This window comes from Urocitellus parryii, chromosome 9 (genome assembly GCF_045843805.1).
Source record: "Urocitellus parryii isolate mUroPar1 chromosome 9, mUroPar1.hap1, whole genome shotgun sequence".
NCBI lineage: Eukaryota > Metazoa > Chordata > Mammalia > Rodentia > Sciuridae > Urocitellus > Urocitellus parryii.
Window position 1 is genome coordinate 62,243,891 of NC_135539.1, and position 22,146 is coordinate 62,266,036.

Genomic DNA, 22,146 nt, shown 5'->3' on the forward strand with positions numbered 1-22,146 from the left:
CTCTACTTAATGTATCATTATCTCTTATTGGTCTCCAAGATAAATAAATATAAATACACACACACACACACACACACCACATCATTTATTAATTGATTTCAACACATAGTAAAATAGTTGCCTACTTTTTTTCCTTTTAAAAGGAAAAGTGGGTAGAAAATAAAATATTCCAACATTACCAGTAACATTTTCACTCAAATTTGGTGAAAGATTTTATAGTGATAAATGATATGATTTAATAGTAAATGCAAAATGGTCCTTTAAATGTCAACAAGACGTTCTAGTAAAAGATTATGGGAAGTTGTTAAGTGGTGGTAGCAGCATATATTTTTTTATCTTTGAAAGATCTCCATAAAAACAGAACAACTAGATATGAAAATCATAAACCTGTGAGCAGCATTTACAACAGTACTAGCTGACAACTTAGGGCCAAAATACAGGCATCAGCCATAAGTACATATAAAAATAAGCCTCCCAGAGCTCCAGGACTCAAGTGTTGTCACCATTGTGTGAGAGGAAGCAAAGGAAGCCACACATGTCCAGTGATCCTGAAAACAAGACAACCACAAAAGAGCCATGGGGCATTGGTTGGAAACAGCAATCCTATGTGAGGACAGCAGCAGGAAGTAGGAGGGGAGACTGATAGCTCAGTTGCAGGTAAGAGCAAGGAACCTGGGTAGCATTTCTGAAGGACCTGGAGGAGCATGCCCAAGGAATTCTCAAAACTGACCTATCAGGACCAAATTCCATGACAGCGCCCACACAAGGATAAAGGGCAATAAAAGTTCAGTAGAACAGGGGCAACATTGATTTTTAAAAGAAGGATTCTATAAAGCTGGAGATGGGAACAGAGGAAATATCCGGAAATGAAGCATTGTATTTTAGTGTGTGTGGAAGCTATCATTCATTCTGTACATACTGTGCATCAGGTACTATTTTTAAAAAATGGGATCTATTTAAAATGTATAAGATGTTTTGTATCATGTAGACATAGAAAAATAACTACCATTGTTAAACAATGTATCCTATGCATCAATGTCCATAGTTACTTTTTGTAGGATAAAATCACAATCTAGTCTCCTAGCAATTTTTCAGTATACAATCAGTTTTATTAACTTTAGTCCTCATTCTGTACATTAACTCTATACATGGTTCATCCTACATAACTTCAGTTTTGTATCCTTTGACCTAATTCATCCTAGTTCCTTCACCCTATAACTTTACCCCTACTAACCACTGTTCTTCTCTGTTTCTGTACATTCTTTTTATTTCACATGTAAGTAAAATCACACAACATTTTCCTTTCTGCTTCTGGCCTGTGTCACATAGCATAGTGCCCTCCAGTTCATCACAATGTTATCACAAACAGCAGTAACTTTTTCTTTTTGAAGACTTCAGCATTTCGGTGTATGTGTATACATATACATATAATATATATGCATATGTGTGTATATATACACACACATTTTCATTACCCTTCATTTGCCAATAAATACTTGGGTCATTTCCATATCTTGGCTCTTGTGGATTATCTAAAAGCCCTATTTTAAACAGTAGTTGTTAGTTTCCACCGAAAATGATACAAATACCAAGAGGTTCATTTACATTCCATGTCTACTCCCTTTTCTTGAACAGTTCTTGGTGAGTTATCCAAATGATAAGGGGAAGGGAACAAAGAACAAGTGATCTCAATAATTCACAGACTTTATCAACCACTGCATATTATACTGTTGGTTATACAATAAAATCAGTTGTTTTATAGGTTCTGATAGATATATCTCAGGTGTTGTGCTTTTCTATTTCTTTTTTTCAATTTTAATATGTTGCAAATGGCCTTACTTTCATAACTGTAACCTGGCTTACACAATACCATTAAAGTTGTGATTGGCACGTCTTTATCACAATGTGAATAGACTGTACCCTCAATGAAGCTTTTGTGGAAATTAAATGAATCTTTGTTAAGACAGTGATGAACATCAGTGGACGTGTGAAGTAAGGAGTGGTGACAGTGGCTATTAGTAGCAACATTCCATCTGTCAATACCTCTGCAAGTGATGTAATCACATATTCCTTAACATCCAAAAATAATAATGCTATATTATTTTTCCTGTCAGGATTATAGTTGTAATTTTTTTAAATCTCCAAATTGATTTGACAAAGTATGGTCCCAAAACTGCAAAATTGGGTTTCTGAGATTTAAAAAATATATATATAACCCTTGTGGTTCTCCGTTGTTCAATGTAGAAATTTAAATAGGTTTAAAATTTTTCTATCATTATAATTTCTCTTATGTGTATACAAATTAAGATTCAATGTTCTCGTCTTACATGAGGCTCAGTTTTTGTCCTAGTTTGAGTGGTAGGCTTTGTTCTAAATCTTCCAGTGAATAGCATCCAGTCTTGGATTTGGTAACATAAATTGTCCTCTGGGGTTGTTTCTGACTCATGTGATTAAATGTGGTTGAAAGCACACAACTACTTTAGAGGACAAAATAGCTTCCCATTTATGATCCCTCAGGTCGCAGCTGATGAGAGCTTCACTACCCTTCTCTCTTTGACTTCATTTAGAAACACATTGGTACTGCAGACAAATCACTTTATGAGGACAATATCTTGAGGAGCACGGCCAGTCTTATTGTTGTAGGAATGGCACTAACTCACGTTTGACTTTTACTGGAACATTTATGACTAGGGCGCATTATCTTGTCTTCTGGCCCCGTCACTGTTCGATAGTGAACTAGCTCGTTTTCACACCCACTGAAGAGTACTTTTCTTCAGAGTCAATTGCCTGACTAATAGAAAATTATTACTCAGTTTTAGTAGAAAATAACTACTTGTGGCAATTGAGAGCCCTCACAAGTGCATCAGAAGATCCCTTGGTCCTAGTGTGAGGTGGCTGCTAAGAGCTGAATTTGGGTCTTGATGGAGGGAATCTAATGGAATGGCGCTAATTCAAGAGCCATATGAAGAAGGGAGATAGAATTTAACAGGTTTCATTTGCATGAAGATTTGTGTCTGAAAGTGCTGTCAATCACTTATCAGAGTCTCACCACTCCCCAGTGAGGCCAGTAATGCAGGCACTGTCATAGTCTAAATTAAAGTGACTGAGGCTCCCAGAAACGAAGCCATTTCTAAAAATCCTGCAGCTCTTTAGCAGTAAAGACCAGAAGGGTGTTCTCATTCATTGCATTGGATCTGTGGGATAAGGAAAATAAGAACCAACGATAACTCCAAAGTACAAAATTTAAAGAACTGGGAAATGAAATTATCTGGTGACCAAATTAGAAACATCAGAAACCAAAGTTTGTTTTGGAAGGAACAAGAGGGAATGGATTTTGAGCATGTTTGGTTTGAGCTGATGGTCACATCACAAATGGGACACTTCACAAAAGCCACCAAAGAGAGGGACTGGCAAAGGTAGAACAGGTGGGAAAGATAGAAATTATAATAGGGGATGCTGAAATCTAAGAGACTAAAGGAGCCTGCTGCAGAGAAAAGAAAGTTGGAGTGCTCCCAACTAAACCTTAGGACATGCAAACATTCAGGATTTTTGAACAAGGAAAGGGGACAAGATCAAGAACAAAACAAAACAAAAACAAAAACAAACCCAGAAAGCAGCAAGATTCAGGTGCATGAAAAGGGGAAGAAGAATGAAGAGGTCAGGAACACTATGAAGTGCTGTAGAGATGTCACAGAAGAGAAAAAGAGGCATTAATCTGATAATGAGATCATTAGTAACCTGAGAGAATGCAATTCTAAGAGTGAACAGGCACCCAATTTAAGAGGTTTAAAAAAATAAAAATGGTTCCATGATGTGAAGGCATACATTCAAAAGAGAGAGTACTGAGAATACAAAAAAAAAAAAAGTCAAAGGATCTTTTTTTCTGAGGTTGAGTACAGACATAAGGGGGAAAAAAATAAAACAACAGAAGGAGTGTTTTAAGGTGCTTAGGAAGGAAAGGAATGAAGTAACTTCATAGCAGAGATGGGATTATTAAGCAGGAAAAGCAATTATGCAACAGAGAAGAGTATTTCAGATAAGGAGCAGCTCCAAAGGCACTGATGAGGTGGGGGAGGATTAGCATCTTCTTAATGGCTTAATCTTCTCAGTAAAGTGGGTGGAGAAGTACAGAACTGAGGGAGGGCGGCAGGAAATTAGATGCTGGAAAATGAACAGAGTCCCAGCGTGTTCTAAGAAATTCAACAAAAGAATTAGTAAACTGATCACTGACTTTCCAATTAAAATTACAGTATGATTTTGAGGGAGCTGGGTTAACCTAAAGATGTGACTTTTTCTGCACTAACTGCATCTGCTTAGATCTGGAATAAGAAAACATAGGAGATGAGGATATTTCATGAGGATGGGGGGAGCTTACCCAGAACAGATTGTGAGATGGATGAGAGAATAAAGTGTAAGTGGGTTCAAGGAAGCCCTCAGGGCTGACAGGAAGTGAAGTGAAGGCTGGGTGAACTGTAGAGACTAATGTGAGTCACCACTCTATAATCCAAAGGACTTAGAGGCAGTGCCATGTGGTAGCCAAAGTCTGGAGATGGCTGTTTTAAAGCAAAGTAGAATGAGCAATATAGAAAAGATGGAAATGGATATTTTCAAAATAATCCAGGAGGAACCCTGAAATAAATAAATTTTCCCCAAACAAACTGCATATGTCTGAATTTTCCTATAGAAGTGTGTCAATAATTATCCTATTGCCTGAGTCCTGTATTGATTTATTCCCAACTGAATGCCCGCCATGGTATTATCACCAGTCATTCTCAGTTTTGGAAACAAAGAATGATAACAAGCAGACATCAAAAGATGGGGAGAAATGTCAAGAACATAGGTTGTCACTCAAGAATCTGGATGCTGTGCTATAGCATAAGCACAGCATTTGACTTGTGTGCAAGTCAACACAAACTTTTATAATGAGTATGAGTGATGACCATGGCAGATCAAAATTGTCCCAAGTACCAGTAATCAATCAGAGAGTGCCTTCTCTGTATAGCATGATAAAATTATAATAAAATTAAAATTAGATTAACTTTTTATTAGCCCTATGTGCTAGACATTCTAAATCGGTACTGATAAAATATTCTTCACTGAAAGAAACATTTGTCAACCCAAGTGCTAAAGAGTGGATTCAGCTACTATTGAGATTTACTGACATAATATATGTATAAGCTTCAACTTGGCACAATTTTATTATTTGTCCTTCAGTACCCATTGCCTTCTATGTGGCTGTTAATTCTTTGAACTGTCAGTTACATACTAGCCCCCGATAGTGGACTGAACCATGTGCATTCATTCAAAGAATAAGTACCTAGGGATTTGGGATCCATGACACTTGCTTCAGGCACAAGTGTCCCCAGCCCCAGTGGTACATTATATGTTTGGGTTAAAATAGTAAACTCAAGACAAAGTGTTCTAGCATTGTGGTTGTAAGCATAAAGATGCAGAATTCAAAGTACTTCAGTTCTGTTATTACAAGTGCAAATCATTCTCTGAACTTGGTGGCATTCCCACTCATTTGGCCACATTCCTTCGTGTGTCTTTCTTCTTTTTCTTCAGAAAAGTACATTCATTCACTACAAGTCTCCCTTTTGCATGGTCATATTTACTTTATTTTTCTTTTTTGTGTGTATTTTTTAACTGGCCTGTTTATATCAATGAAATTCAAAACCTCCGAATTTTAATTGTCTGCATTTCTTTTCTGTTTGTTACTATTATTCATTTCCTTTTGTGATGATTACTGAAAATAATGTTGTGTTCTAGAGAAGGCAGATGTTACACAGAGGGTCCACTCCAGGTGGTAAGTATCTTCAGTACCCCATGCACTGGGTATCTCAGAGTGGAACAGGATGTGACACTTGGCCTCTAGAATATTTAGAGAACAAGACAGCTATAAGAGACTGTGGTATGCAGCCACATAAACAACCCAGGGTGTGCCAAAATGTGGCAAGAGATATTGATAAAATACCAGGAAATGTCTGAAACAACAAAGGCTTCTAATCTGTAGTAGGAGAAAGTTCTGGGGAAAAAATGTGAATTGGATAGTGTTTGTGTAAGTAAAGATGATTGAAGTAAGTAGCATTCCAGCTTGCCTGAAGAGTGGGATGTAGACAGGAACAGAGAGGTGATCGGCTCTCACCCCTCCCTGTGCTCCTTGACTCACTGAAGTCCTTTTTAAATATACACCTTCCTGGGTCTCACCTAGAGATTCTGAGGTTGGCCTCAACATCAGTTTTGTTTTATTTTTGTTTGTTTGTTTGTTTGTTTGAAGTTGTCCCAGATGATTTTATTTTCAGTGAGCCTTAAGAAGCACCAGACAGTGAAATAAAATAATGGATTTTTATATAAAATAAAAGATATTTCTTCGCATGTTAAAGAGTCTGTACTTGATTTAGCAGAGAGTAGAGAATCATTGAATTTGTATACTCTGAATACTTGAACTTTTGGAAAATCACATGAATGATATGATATTTTGTTAAGCATAGTAGACAGTAATCCCATATGTGTTTGGGGACAGTTTTCACTTTGGACTTATACTGATTATGGTAATGACTAATATTTAAGGATGACCCATAGGATAATTCTAGAATAAATTCAACTTCTACATGAGGAACAACCAAAATAAGATAAGCAGAAAATGCATAAAAAGCACCAAAGCTCCATTTCACACCCAAGATTATTCCTTGGAATTTCAGCCACATCAGAAGGCAGACAAATCAATGCGAATTACTCTTTTTGAGGAAAAGGTAACCCATAACTCATGAAATGGGAGTACCTATTTTAATTAGATTGCAAGTTTTACTGGCCAGGCTCCAAAGCCATTGTGTTTCCCTGTAGATAGGGTTGCCAAATAAAATACAGGTCACTCAGATAAATTTGCATTAAAAGAAAAGAATCATTTTTTTAAATGATTCCTTTCTTTCTTTCTCTCTCTCTCTCTCTCTTTCTTTCTTTCTTTCTTTCTTTCTTTCTTTCTTTCTTTCTTTCTTTCCCATGAAATGTAGTGTTAAAAAATGACTCATTTAACTGAAATTCAAATTTAACTGGTGTTTTCTGTATTTGTTTACTAAATCTGTCAACTCACTGTATTGTTTGTTAAGACAAGAAATATTCAACATGAAATAAGGGAAATGGAGAAAAACTTGTATTTCTAGGTATAAGGGGAAAAAAAAGTGTTCTTCATCTCTACAGACTTCAAAGCTAAGAATTGAAAAGGTGACTTTACTGCAAGAACAATGCATTTGATCCCCACAAAGTCCTGCCAAAGATACAGGGAAGGTTATAGTTTAGTGTTTTTTTTATTTCATTCACTTTGGGAGGATGTACTTGTTTGAAGACCTTAGAGAATCCACCAGGTTCTTTAAGATGTGTTGGGATCCAGCAGCATTAGCATTACCAGGAGCTGGTTAGAAATGCAGAGCCCCCCAGACCCACTGAACCAGACCCGGCACATGAATAGACGCCTTTTGATTTGTAGACACAGTCCAGTTTGAGAAATGCAGATTTAGATTTTTCATTGATGGTGGTTTTTTTTTTTTTTTCTGAGAAGATTTATTTAGGAAGGTAGAGATACATTCAAGGGGGTATGTAGGCCATCTTCAGAATAATAAACAAATGCAGATTTTGTTTTATAGTTTTCCAAAAACATGGCTTAAGAAATCTAGGATTTGGGGCTTGGGCTGTGGCTCAGTGGCAGAGCGCTTGCCTAGCATATGCAAGGCACTGGGATTGATCCTTAGCACCACAAAAAAATAAACAAATAAGCCAGATATGATAGCACATGCCTGTAATCCAGCAGCTCTGGAGGCTGAGACAGGAGTATCAAGAGTTCAAAGACAGCCTCAGCAACAGCAAAGCCCTAAGCAACTCGGTGAGACCCTATCTCTAAATAAAATACAAAATAGGGCTTGGGAAATGGCTCAGTGGTCAACTGCCCCTGAGTTCAATCCCCAGTACCAAAAATAAATAAATAAACAAATAAATAAAATAAAGGTATTTTATCTATTTGCAACTACAAAAAAACATTTAAAAAAGAGATCTAGCATTCATAACTCCCTCAGGTGTCTGGGAACACATGTAAGTAGGGTTCTCACTACCACAATTAAGGGAGATTTACCTTGTGTGGCATTTTATTTGAAGGGGCAGGGTCTCTGGCTTTAAGATTGTTTTAAAGAAGAAATTTGAAAATAATCAATAATCTAGTTCATTTCATTGTCCGGATAAGAAAACAGTAACTAAGAAGATGTGTGTGTGAGACTTGGCCATAGTCCTATGCTGGGAAATGATTCTGACCACTCTCAACCTCTCTGTTCAATTGAGGACAGCAACTCAGAATACCCGAAATTTCCAATCAGCTGCATGTCAAATGCCATCGTGCACCTTGAGTGTCTTCTCTCTGGGTCTTGAATTTCTAGATTAGCCCTTTTACATTTCTACCTATAACTTCTTTTCAAGGGTTCATCTAACCCAGCAAAAAGCACTGTCTGTTTGGACTCGGCACTGGAGGACAGATCCTCTGCTGCAGTTTTTGTGTACACTGCTCACTGAGGGTACCCTACACGTTTGTTTATGAATATTTCAGCTAATTATCTTGCCACAGACCATTGAAACAGATCTGGATGACTGTTCAATTAATAGTACTGAAGGAGTATATAGGGAGAATCCTACTGGCACAGCCCACCCTAGTGCTGACATATCACTGTGGACATTTTCTTCTGCATGTGATTAATCACACAAATAATTCTCAGAAATGAAATTAAAGATCACCCACTCATTACACCCGTAATGTTTTAAGGCATTACATCCTGAGTCTCTGTAATGAATTAACATCACAGTCTGGTTTGAATTTTACGATTTTTAGCAAACATCCTGCTCTGTTAGCAAGTGACCCCGTGGCCTCTATCAGTTTCTGTAATAATGTGAATTAACTATTCTAAAAAGGACACAGATTTGGAAATGTCTAAGCTTCAAGAAAGAAGTTCAGTATCTCCCTTCCAAAAAATGCCAAATTACACTCATCACATTTGCAAGATCATGGCAGGACCGGAATAATGCCCACGTTTCTAGATCTCTCCATCCATGCCCTTCTCAGTCCCCAGGAGAGGCAGCTCACTTTGTAGTACCAACATTAAAGACTTTCTGTGAGAACTAAATATTTAGTCATCCTGGTAAAATCATAGTTACCTTTTATTTTCATTTATATAGATGTCTCTGAGTAGCTGCAGATTGACACCCAAAAAAAGCAATTTCAATTAGAACTAATTTATGTAATTTTCACTGGAATTTATGAATTCTAAAGATTAATAGAGCAACACAGGCAGGACAATGATCAGAAGAACTACAACAAAGAAGGTCTGCTTATTTTTTTTTTAATTATGATCTTTTTCTGACCTTTAAAGTCAATTATCTCAAGCAAGCAAGAATGAAGATTTTAGAGAACAAATTAGCTCTCATTTTTACAGAGGAGGAAACAAAGGTACAGAGAAATCAAAGGACTTATTAATGACCACAAAATTGTCTTGTGATATGAAATCACATTGCTTGTGAAAATATTCTAGGAAAAAAAGAAAGGAATTTGTTACTCTTTATTTGGAATTTTTAGAGGTAAAATTGGTATGTCAAGGGGTTGTAAAGGAACATAAAATAATACCAGTATTTTAAAACTCCATTTGCTTGATCAGGTGTTAGCTTTCATTATAGGTTGTGTATCCCTTTTCCAAAATACTTGGGAGCAAAAATATTTCAGATTTTGATTTTTGTTAATATTGGAATATTTGCATATACATAATAAGATTTTGGGGATGGAATCTAAGTTTCAAAACAAAATTCATTGTTTTGTGTTTACCTTATAACAGAGAGCCTAGAGATAGTTTTGTAAAATGTTTTTATAATTTTATTCATGAAGCATTGTTTCATCATGTGGAATTTTCCATTTGTGACATTGTATCAGCACTCAAAGTATCAAATTTTGTAATACTTCAGATTTCGGATTTCCAGAGTAGGGTATACAACTTTTATAAATCTTAAGGTACTTATTATTATGCCACTTACCCATTCTTTTAATTTATTTTTTAAAAACTATAAAAGTATAAGCTTTTGATTTTGTTTGAAAAGAAAATTCTCAAATAATTTTGTAGCTACATTACACTGATAACATTTTATTCAAATTTAGTAATGAAATGCAAATGAGTGATATACACTGATAATTTAGCCAAACTGTAAGTGAGAGGTGTATCTCTGGGGATTTTAAATCTTGTCATGGTATATTTATATTTTTTTCTAAAGTGAATATCAGAAAAAAATTAAGAACAATGATCTTTAAGAATGATGGACAATTATCTTTAAGAGTATGGAAAAAATACCTAAAAATAAATTTGTATTGTATTAAGAGAGGAAGCTTCACTGCCCAACATATTTATGCTATATTCTATGGTGAGCTCACAAAATACATGGTTAACAACCCTACAATCTTTTCAGCTGAGATAAAATTGATAACTTAGTAACTCTTATTTATTAACAGAACATTAAAGTTTTTAATAACTTATTTTTAGGAGTAAAATGAAAGTAAAATCATGTTCACATGTTTGGGAAGTTATGCATAAGCCATTGATTTTTAAGCAGTAATTTCTAAAGTGGGCAGAAATAACTTTGGAAGTAGATTTTGTTTTAATCTCGATTGTCATATGCTGCTTTCCAGGTTTGTGCAAAATGTAAATGACTAGGATTTGCATTTTGAATGATACCTTATATGCAAATCACCTAGTACAAAGTCCCTATAGCACAACATGTTTAAGGGCTAGGCTTGGAAATTAGTGCTAGTTCATGGAGCATTAGTTGCCAGCTGGACCCACAGGGCATTTGGAGTTTGGAAAGGTGGAGACTGGAAGCAAAGTCTTAGTGGTGTTGCTTCGGCAGGGCAGTCATGGCTTAGGAAAAGCCCAGTTGCAAAGTCATGGAAACTAGAGAGGGACCTGTAAGTAGTGAGTACTATAGGCCTAGCATGTGGGCCTCACCCCTCCAAACAGGAGTAACCACCAGTCACAACACCCACCTCCCTAGATTTGCTTAGCATTTGTCTCCACTGGTGGTGATTTTTCAGTCCCACTTCAGGTACCTTGTTTTGCTATGTGGCCCTCTCAGCTAAGTAGTATAAGGCATTCCAACCACATGATGTCATAGAGACAGCATCTAATATTATTAGTAGGCAGAATGCAATTACCTCGATTGGTATTTTTCCAGTGTAGAGTAAATACCCATTCCTACTCCACGTGAAAAAACTTCTTCCATAGTCATTAATCATTGACTGTGGCACGTCAGTGACAAATCTAGCAAGACACCAAATGCCAGTATATGTACACTGACATTTGACCTTTTTTTGCATTAAAATTCTTTAGATAGAAATAGTCTTCCTTCAATATTTATTGTCTTATTTACCCCCAAATCGCAGGCCCTTTGATAAATGGAGTAATCCTTTCTAGTGTCACTGTGGTTGTGAAATGCATTTTAGTGTCTTCTGCTGCTGAATCGTTATAATTCATTTCAGCACATCTATTTCTAAACCACAGAAGTTTTGTTCGAAGGAATACTAGGGAAAAATGCTCTTTCAGACAAAACACATAACCTGTATTTTAGGACTAGTGTCTACTATGCAATTTAACTTCATAGGCTCAAGTTTGTCCCCACCTTCTGATAACGGATTCCATTTTCAGGTCCAACAAATTGAATTTATAAACAAAAAAAATATCATAAATGGTTATCCTGAACTTAATAAATAATTTCTCAATAAACTGAATAATACTTCTTTTAGCTCATTTTCTAGGAAGTCCAGCATCTAATTTGAAAGCACACTTTTAAAACCTGTTAAAAACTTTATAGTGATGCATTTTTGGTGAAATAATAAATGAAATGAAGTAATGCCAATATTAATTTCTAAAGGAGAAATTGTCAACAGCTTTATATTTAAAAGATTTATTTTAAATTGTAGCTCATTTTTTGCCTCTACATTTGAGAACTTTTCGGACAAAAATGAGCATAAGACATTAAAACTTGCCTGTGAGAACTCTCCGTCCTTTGAGGCAGGTGTTGCAAATCGACAGCCACTTCCCAGGGTTAGAAGTGCCATCCTAGAGACAGAAGCACAGCGCTTCAAGGGTTTCTAGAGAACAAGTTAATTTTACCTGTGGTGGTAATGAGGGCTCATTCAACATGTTAGTAAATTTACTTAAGTAGTCAATCTAGAATAGTGGGCAAATATATTTGTTTCCGATGATAGTACTGTACCCCAAAGCTCATTATTTTTGCACTTTCTGTTGTAGAGACGTCCAAGCAGATGGCCTGCCATGAAATTTCGAAGGGGTTCTGGACATCCTGCCTACGCTGAAGTTGAACCAGTCGGAGAGAAAGAAGGTTTTATTGTATCAGAGCAGTGCTAAAATTTCTAGGACTGAACAGCACCAGTACTGGCTTACAGGTGTTTAAGACTAAAATTTTGCCTATACCTTTAAGACAAAAAAAAAAAAAAAGCAAAATAAAAAAAAAAAAGACACACACGCAAAGGAGCCCTAAGCTGCTGTAGCCTGAAGGAGACGAGATTTCTGGACAAGCCCAGCCCAGGAAGTCTAAAAGAAATTTTCAAGCTTATACTGGATACCATTTACACTGAGTATGGAATTCCCTAGTGGAATGACATCTATAGTTCACTCAGAACATCTCCTGTGGACTTTTCAGAAGTATAACAATATTATGATGCTTTTTGGCTTAGGTGCAGGGTTGCAAAGGGATTGAGGAAAATAATAATAATAAAGCTTTAGTTCACAAGGGATCTTCATCTTTGGTTCAAATGTTCTTCTCTGATGTCTCCAAGGTAACCGTGTTCCAAAGCCTGAACCCTTTCACTCAACAAAGCAATGATGAATGTCTCAAGATTGCTGGGAACAATAGCTCACACGGGAGGAAAAGCAAACACAAAATAAGAGATTTTTCTATCTTTTCCAAACAGACGTGTGGCATGAGGATTTTGTTTTTTTGGCTCTAGATCCGTCTGTTCCAACAAGTTCATTAGTTTGCAGGATGACTCTTTCATCTGTACAGGAGGTATGCAGGATGCCTGCCTGTGTCTTGGTCAGGAAGGCCCTGTCTATGAGCTGTGACACAATTTCCACAGTTAGTTGAGGATTAAGAAGGAAGGAGTAGTAAATGAGGCTTTCCATTCTCTTGCCTCAGAATAAAGACATCCGATTGGCGTTCAGAAACATTGCTTCTGTCTCCCACCCACAAAGCCGCGCAGAGCCGCAGTCGCTGTTGGCTGATGGAAACAAAAAGAAATAATACCAAGAGTTCCTTGATCATTTTTGAGACAAAAAAAAAATGTTAAGGGATTTTAAGTATATGGTTTTTTAATTTTTTTTTTCCTATTTTAGTGCAAAAAGCCCATTTCATTGTCTATTCCTATCCAAGAAGTAGCTCAAGTCAGGATATCCCTGATGATATAAAGAAGGAAAGAACACTGCTGAATCATACAGTAATTTTCTTTAAAGCACATAGTAGTTACATAAATATATATATATAAATATATTTTTGTTTATAACTAACACAAGGCAGGCTCTTGTGACTCTAAGAGTGCATTTTGTCATTAAGACAGAACAAATGCAAGATGTATCACTGCATTACTTCCATAGAGTTGTAAAATAATCCTTAATATTAGAATATTTTTATGTCACTTAGTAAAAGTGGTTCAGTTAGTGGCAGTGCCTGTCAGTTCCCTGCCTCTTTGATCCACTCTTTTTCATGTCCAACCCCTTCCCTCCCTGGCTAAGTGAAGCAGATGCTTAAAACTCTTTAGCTGGACCTACCATTTGCCCAGTAATCACAATCCAAATTTTAAAAATTCCCCCCAAATGAAGGAAAGCATCACTTGAGGAGAAAAGGGGTTAATATGCATACTGAGCTCCTAAAGTTTAAATTCCGTACTGGGTACAATTTTATCCACACACTGATCCATGAAACTTACATTCCATGCCAAGAAACTGTTGGTTTTTGAAAGGTACAGTGCTCAACATTTGCAGAATCAGGTCTCAGAAAGCAGAGATGTCTCAAAAGTAGCACTTTGCTAACAGCTTAGCCTCTGTGCACAATGTCTCCATTGGACAGCATCAGTCCACTAACAATGTCACACTTTATCATCACCATTGTCCGACATAAGCAAGTGCCGCTTTCTGTCATGTATATTTTGCTTTATCTTTTAAGTATCTAATGAGAATGCTAACTTTTTACTAACCTGCTTAGTTAATGATGGCAAGAAAATAATAAACTGAAAAGCAAGGTGATTGAAGGATGTGATGACAATCTGCTATAGCTGTGTTCAATTTATATGAAATATCCCAACTTATTCTTTTGGAGTAGGTTGGGTCAGATAGCAATAACCAGATGATGTAACCAATGTAAATGGTGCAACTGGCATTCTACAAATACATAATGGAACACAAAGACAACTTCCTTCTGGGATATGATAATGCTTCTTTTCATCAGCTTTGATGGTAGGTGTGGCTTCCAACAGCAATGGATTGATTGGCAGTTATATAAATACTTGCATATTTTGGTCCAATTCATTATACACTTCTTTTAAGCAGTAATGTTGTCCTTACACCCATCGGAGCTTGTCTTCCATTTTTACATTTACAAAATTTGATAATCTTGTTTCAATAAATAAATAAAAACCTTCTGGATTGTTCAATGATCCAAAGTACCAAGTTGGGGGAGGGGTGTGGATTTTGGAAGTAGAAAAGCTGCTACTAAAGTGTGGGGAAACTTCCTAAGAGAACTTAGAGTTCAAGGTGGTCAGAATTCTGTGTTGTGTATGAATTCTTGAGTTGCAAAGAGAAAATGTTGAGTAAATCCACCTAGAAACTTCCTTTCTATGTGTACTTCTGGTTTGCTCTTGATGCTCCTTTGCTGCAAAGGGCAAACACAGTTTCTGGAAATTTCAGAATGGACACCACAGCATTGAACCCTACATGTGTTATGTATTAGAGAAGGTGCCTGGGTATGTGACTCAACATGCTATAAGAATAGGGAAAGAATCAATAATAATTTAAAAAAATAAAAATAACAAAGGGATACATACAAACTTCTGGAGAAATCAGGTAAATGGTGCTACAGAGGTATTTAGCTATTTCATCTTAATTTTTTATAAAAGTAATAATCAGTGATTAGCTAAATGTATTAAGTGCCACCAAAGATGTCTTAAGGAAATCAGATGGCACTAACAGTAATGTTGATTTGTTTTGGAAGCTTTTGGACCTAAAGGTGTACTAAAAAATAGAAAACTAAAGATAAATTATAAAGGACAACCCACCACAAGTATATTAATCTCTGATTTGTATTACCTACAGCTATGCTGTCCACTATCACCCACTAACCCAATGTGGCAACTAAAATTTAAATCAGTTAAAATTAAGTACAATTTAAAATTTAGTTTTTGAGTCACACTTGCCACACTTCAAGTGAGGAGGCCTCAGATGGTTTGTGACTACTATCAACACTATACTCATTGTAGGAAATTCTAGTAGAAAGTCCTGGAAAGATGTTTCCTTCAGATTATTTATTCTTGAAGACAAATGAAGAGGGAAAAAGAGAGAAGATTTGGTATCTCTTTTACATATGAAGTGTTTTTTGTTTTTTATTTCAAAGAGAGCTCATGGAATTATGAAGAGCATGACTTTGAGTCTCCACTATTTTATTTTGGGAAAATCACTTTAACCTTCATAAGTCTCAGTTTTCAATTTTGGAAAATAAAAACATTTCAGTCCGGTTTTCCTAATAAGATTATCATGCAGAATGATTAAATGTACAGATGAACAGACTTTTAAAATCTTATGTCAGTGTAGTCCATATAAAGCACATTTATTGGTCCAGGGTCAGCACAAATTTGCATTCAAAGGAAGAATAGTCCATCAGTCCAAAAGGCAATCAAAGACAATTCAATACATTTCTTAAGAAATTGTCAAAGAATAATGCATTCAAAACACAAAAAATCACTTAAATTCTTTTCCATCTATCTTCATATTTCCTCTAGTATTTGCTCCACATGATATCCATCCAGCTACTTTTCTTTTCCCACACCAAAATTGCCTGTGTGTGTGTGTGTGTGTGTGTGTGTGTGTGTGTGTTTACCAGGGATTGAACTCAGGGGGACACTCAACTACTGAGCCACATCCCCAGCCCTATTTTGTATTTTATTTAGAGATGGTCTCAATGAGTTGCTTAGCATCTCACTGTTGCGAGAGACTGGCATTCCACTCAAGATCCTCCTGCCTCAGCTTCCCAAGTTGCTGGGATTACAGGTGTGCACTACTGTGCCTACCCTGTGTGTGTTCTTCAACAGGTTGGGTTATTTGTTATGTAGAGTTACTTAGCTTCTCTATTTTTTTCTGACATCCCATTTTACACTTCTGCAAAAGGAAGTCCAGAATCTGAACAGACAGAAGGATTCTCTTTAATACTACAAACATAATTTCATATTTATTTTAATCTTATAACACAAATGTAGGAGGCTCTGACATTAAAATATAAAAATACATGGGACATATATGTAAGATTTTGCAAATGCAGGCTATATAAAAGGAATATAATTACTTTAAATTATGCTAATATTCAGGTAATCTATATTCTCAATTTAGCATAATTCACCAGTTTGGGCCAAAAAAAAAAATTCTATGTCATTTCTTCCTGAAGGAGTAGATTTGGTAATATCCTTAGTACGTTTCCCATTTTTTAAAAAATTAAGTTTTTTTGGAAGGATCCTTGCCTTGGTTCAAGGCACTTTCACTCTACAATAAGAAATTAATATTTAACTATGACTAACTGAAAAGAGGGAACCTGTGGGGTTAGGATTTCCTTCTCCTGTGAAATGTTCTTTGGCTTTGTATGTCTTCAGGCATTTTTCTAGATGTTTTATTAAAATGTGATCCACTAATTCCAAAGGATTGTTCTTTCTTTCACTTTCCTGCCCATGACCCCACTTTGGGCATCAGCACCTGAATGCCAGATGATGGGAGGTCATCTAATCTAACATCTTCATTTTAAAGAGATTCGGTAACTTTGCCAGTGTCAGCACTGGGTATAGAACTTAAGACTCCTGATGGGTGGTGATTTTTGTTCAATTCTTATTGCCTGCACCCCTATGTCAGCAATCAAGACCAACCAAGCAGCTCAAAAGGCACAATCCATCTCCAACCTCACTTTATTTGCTGTCTGGATTATCTACTCTGTTGTGTAATAGGGAACATTGGACCAATCTTTCTTTCATATTGCTGTGTTCTGATGCTGCTAGTTTAATAACAACTAAGGCTTTCAAGTTCTAGTCATTGCAGGGTCTTTCTTGGGTTCCCAGGTCCCCTCCCCCACCTCCCCATCTGTGGCCATCCACATTAGCAATACTGTTTATCTTTGCTGTTTAAATATTTTCTGTCTTTATTTCACTTCTTCCCAAATGTATTTAAATACTGATACTCCTCACAGTTGGTTTTCTTACCACATATACAATCATGATTTTTGTTTTCTCTTTAAACTGTTTAAATGTTTTTGTCCCTGAAAGGCCTTGCGAGTAAAGATTGTGCGGTCAGGTATATTAAATATTATATATTCATGTTACCTTGTGTTTATCAAACACTTAACATTTCACAGGGCATTTTGTTTTCTCCTTTTATTTGTTCATTCATTCAACTATTTACTTCAATTAATTATTCATTGAACACCTGATGCAGCCAAGTTACGGTGCTAAGACTTGCATAGTAACAGAATTCAGACATATAAACTGGTCATCATAATACAGTAAAATCCTCAAACACAACTTTGCCAATAAGACCACTCCAAATTTTTATTCTACTTAGGAAAATATAAAGTATTTTATTTGAAGAATGTTTCTGGAATATAATACAGGATTGTACATCTGTGCTCTTTGCTTTATTTTGAATCATCTGTTAATTTCAAATCTAAGAATAAAAGCTATTCAATAGGTGTCCCTGACCAGATATAATTTCCACTTTACTTCTTACTGAGCAGATGCAAGAGTAGAAGTTTCATCTGGTACCAACATTTCTGTTGTGGCTTTTTGAATTATCAGCATGATTGTTTTAAGGTCTTCAAAAGCTCTAATGTACCAAAGAAGCATTTGCACTTTAGGTGTGTATGGTTGTTATGTCCTTTATTGGGTAGTCTCAGGTTTTCTCAACCGTAACACTACTGACATTTTAGACCTGGTAATTCTTTGCTGGGGATGAGGGAAGTGGCTCTGTATGGTACAGGGTACTTGGCAACTTTTTTGGATTCTACTGAGTAGACAGTGGCGTATACATCCCTTCCTGTGTGGCAAACAAGTTTTCAGACATTGATGTCCCCTGGATGGAAAGGAAAGAAGAGGTTAGACAAAAATATCCCTAGATTAAATCCACTGTATTATCTAGTGAGTAAAATGTACCGGGAGTCCATTTTTTTTCCTCTTTCTGTTGTCATTTACTGTCATTGGTAGTTCTTTATGTATAACCAGATTTAGAATCACAAACTCTTTGAATTAAAAGAGATAGAAAAAGTCACACATAGCTCAACAACACATCATCTATTTTTCCATATGGTTTACAAATTTATGGATAGGAGACTGAAAGATTGGTTATCTCTAAGAACTTCAGAATTAACTCTTCCATAGCTAGAGATAGGACCGTTGAGTAATTATCTTCACTTCTATAATTCCTGTGCCAGGGAACTTTGCATTCCATGTGGGGACTTGATACTCATACAACTTCAGTGTCTCAGAGACTTTGGGGCATTTATTTTTTGTCATTTCACACATCTACAAATCTTATTCCTTAGTCTTTGCTTCAAATGTGCATAGAAGTTAAAGTTTGGTGCATCTGATTTAAGTATACCCAGATTTTCTATTTCTAATTCCTGAAAATTTTCTTGTTTGCTTCGTCAGAATCCTCCATTTTCTAGTTAGCTAACACCTATAAAGCAATAGTAACAATATTGATTTTTTAAAATTGTTCTTCCATAGAAAAAAACAAACAAAAGTGATTGTCCCAGGAAATTGAAAATTGTAAATTTCAGAGTTGGAATGCTTAAATCTGTCAAGCCAAAGTTTACACCATTTGATGTGCCTTATGTCGGTTTTCCTGTAAGGTCACTGATTTCTTATGAATAACTGAATCCAATCAGTTTGTGCTTAGTTCTGTTTTGCACACATTGGAAAACATGGTGGTTATACAAAAACAGTCCCTTAAAAATATTCCAGAATTAATAACAAACTCCCAACCGAAATCTCAGGCCTCCTTTACTCTTTTCTTAAAGGACTAACTCAGACTGTGAAGGCCTCCATAATTATTTACTACAAATGTACTAGTTGAAAACCTTACTTACAAAGTCTATGGCTATTGAATATTGAAAAGCACACCTAGGAAAAATTCTCATAAGATAGTCATGGAAATTGAAAACTACAACCTCAAAATGTGTATAATTTTCTCCTCTATCACTATTGTATCAGCTTACATGGTATTACATCTTAAACTTTTGATTGAGCTGATCCTCTAACTTCAATTTAAATTGTAATACACCCGCCTAAGTATCTCATAACTTATACCATCCAGTGTTCATTGCTCTCATAATGATTATTACAAAGAAGCGGATGATAATTATTAAAGTAAAAAAAATCACAAAGTTGAATCAATTTTCCATATTAAGTTTATAGAACATGTTGGCATTAGCTACTAAACAAAACACTTATTATGAATGACCAAATTATGGCTACAGGAATAAAATGCTCAAAACTTATTATAAGGTAATTGCTAGCTCATTGTTGACACTGAAAGATTTTATGTTACTTAAATCTAAGATAAAAGACTGGAAAAAATTATATACAAATCATAAGCTATTGCTCATCTTTATCTAAGATTTATTTACATTTGAGAATTGCTAACAAAAAATTCTCTTCTAATGGAATAAAGTAGAAAACTTTTTTGAATTGATGGATAACAACATCATATTCCTTTTTATTCCAGCTGGAATATTTCAATGACTTCTATCTGTCCCAAGGAGTTTGGATTTTTAGTAGTAGTCTCTATTTTCTCTAATGTTACCAAAATATAGATATTAGAGATTTAATTGAAGTATCTATTACCAATCATGCGGCTCTAAATCTTTTGTGGCTATTAAATAAATAGAAAGCATGAAACTAATTTTAGAATTTTTCTATATTTGGGTGTTATAAACATAGGAGTGGATGAACAGAGATGATTTGTAGGGGGAAAAGCAAAGATCTAAATTACTATCAGGCAGAGTTTTCAACTTGTTCAGATCAAAGTGCATATAAATGTTCAATGCTGATTAGCTCAAAGTTAGGTCATTAGGACATCCTGGAGCACAGATTCCAGAAGCTAAGCTAAGAGTCATGTGGTGTACCCAAAGCACGGATGTGCCCACTTGGTCTAACACCCAGCCATACTATCACTCAGCTGTACCTCTTCTATGGCACTGATCCTAAAACCATTTTGGTCCTTGCCCAAGGGAATTGGGTTACATATGGTCAGGTAATAACCAGAAAGAGACTTTGCATTTATCTTCCTGTGACTTTAAAAGCATGATCACATTCTTCAGTTTTCTTTTACCAGAGACTATGAGCCAGCCAACCACACAAGGCAATAAAAAATAAAAATAAAAACAGTTTTCCCAAGGACCAGGTATGAAAGGGTGCTTTCATCTGTGAGCCCAGAGCAGGATCTCTGTAAAGTGTGAATGAGTCTCAGGACCCAGACCCCAGTGTTGTTGTCGAGACATTCTGGTGGCATCTATGCAGCCATTTTAAAGGCAGTTTTAAGAAAAACATGCTCAGATCGTCATATTCATAGCAGGGGAATAAAAACTCCAGTTAAGCATCTTCCACTAGGCTACTCTGAAAATAACTTTAGGAGAAATCAGAGTTTCCCTTGCAAAGAAATGTTAAAATCATTTTAGGGAAATGGGCTAAGTTTCTTTAGACACAGACATCTTATGTACACCATAACAGTCTTGGGGCCCTGACTGAGAGCAGGGCATGTCTTTTCACTGGTTGATCAAAACAAATCTCTCATTTGCCTGATTTGAGGCATTTGGACAGTGCCTGGGAAGTACATTATTTTCAAGGGAATAAGAGAAAAAAAGAGAGAGAGAGAGACAGCCTTTTTTTCGTGCCAGCTGGGATCATGGGAACTTCAAATGCCAGGAATTTACTACTGTTTCTGGTAATTCTGCTTGTAGTCATTTGCAACATTGAAGGGTGAAAAGAGAAGAAGTTGAGCACTCGGAGAGGGGCGGGGATGCTGTCCGTGTTTCCTGCCAGTTGCGCCAGCGCACAGAATGGTTGTGATGCATTTCGAAGTGGGTATAATTGTCCCCTTTGTGAGAATCACAAAGCCCACTGTGGCACTCCTAAAAGAGAACACTGAGGAAAATCTGACCCTATAAACCCAGTCAACCCCAAACAAAAGGAAAGATTGTGTGGGAGAGCACAGCGCGTTGCCAGCACATTTCCCACTGTTTTTGAAAGCCCTGGACGTCCAGCCCAGGACGTGTCTTACAGGTGAAGGTTGATTTTGCAGAAGTCTTTCCAAAACTTCATTAACACAGAGCTCAGGAAACTGAGCATTCTGAATTTCTTCCAGTCTTCTGGGCTTCGTTCCTATTCCCTCTCCCATGTTGGTGAGACATTCCAAGCCTGCCTTCTGTCGTGCTAAAATAACACACATGCTTCACCATGACCCGATGGAGGACATACCTGAGTCTGCAAATGTAGAAACCATTGTATCTGAATTTGCACTGATGGTGTCTGAGAGCAGAAAAAGGTGACCTCAGTTGGAATCCTTTGTTCAAATCCAGTAATTCAGATGCTACATACTTCTGCAAGCTTTCTGGTCCTTTTACTTTATTAATTCTCTAGTGTGAGTGGATTCATGAATTTGCCATCTATCTTTTACCTGGGGATCAGTACGACTGCAATAATGTCTTCTTCACACAACTTCTTCCACTAAGTTTGTCTGCAATTCTTCTGCTTTACAGTTTGTGGGGAATTTGTTTTTCCTTCCTAATAATCATTTGATAAGAAATTCAGTGTATTTA

General features: G+C 36.3%; 1 protein-coding gene across 2 annotated transcripts in view; it reads left to right on the plus strand.

Annotated features, from left to right (window-relative positions):
* The window catches only part of Plxdc2 (plexin domain containing 2), a 431,497-nt gene extending 418,671 nt beyond the window's left edge, over positions 1-12,826 (plus strand). For both annotated transcript variants that reach the window (XM_077802504.1, XM_026402387.2), the window contains one exon: positions 12,321-12,826. In XM_077802504.1, the coding sequence (XP_077658630.1) occupies positions 12,321-12,437 (117 nt within the window). In that variant the 3' untranslated portion in view covers positions 12,438-12,826. The remainder of the gene's footprint in view (positions 1-12,320) is intronic.
* The last annotated feature ends 9,320 nt before the right edge of the window (positions 12,827-22,146 follow it).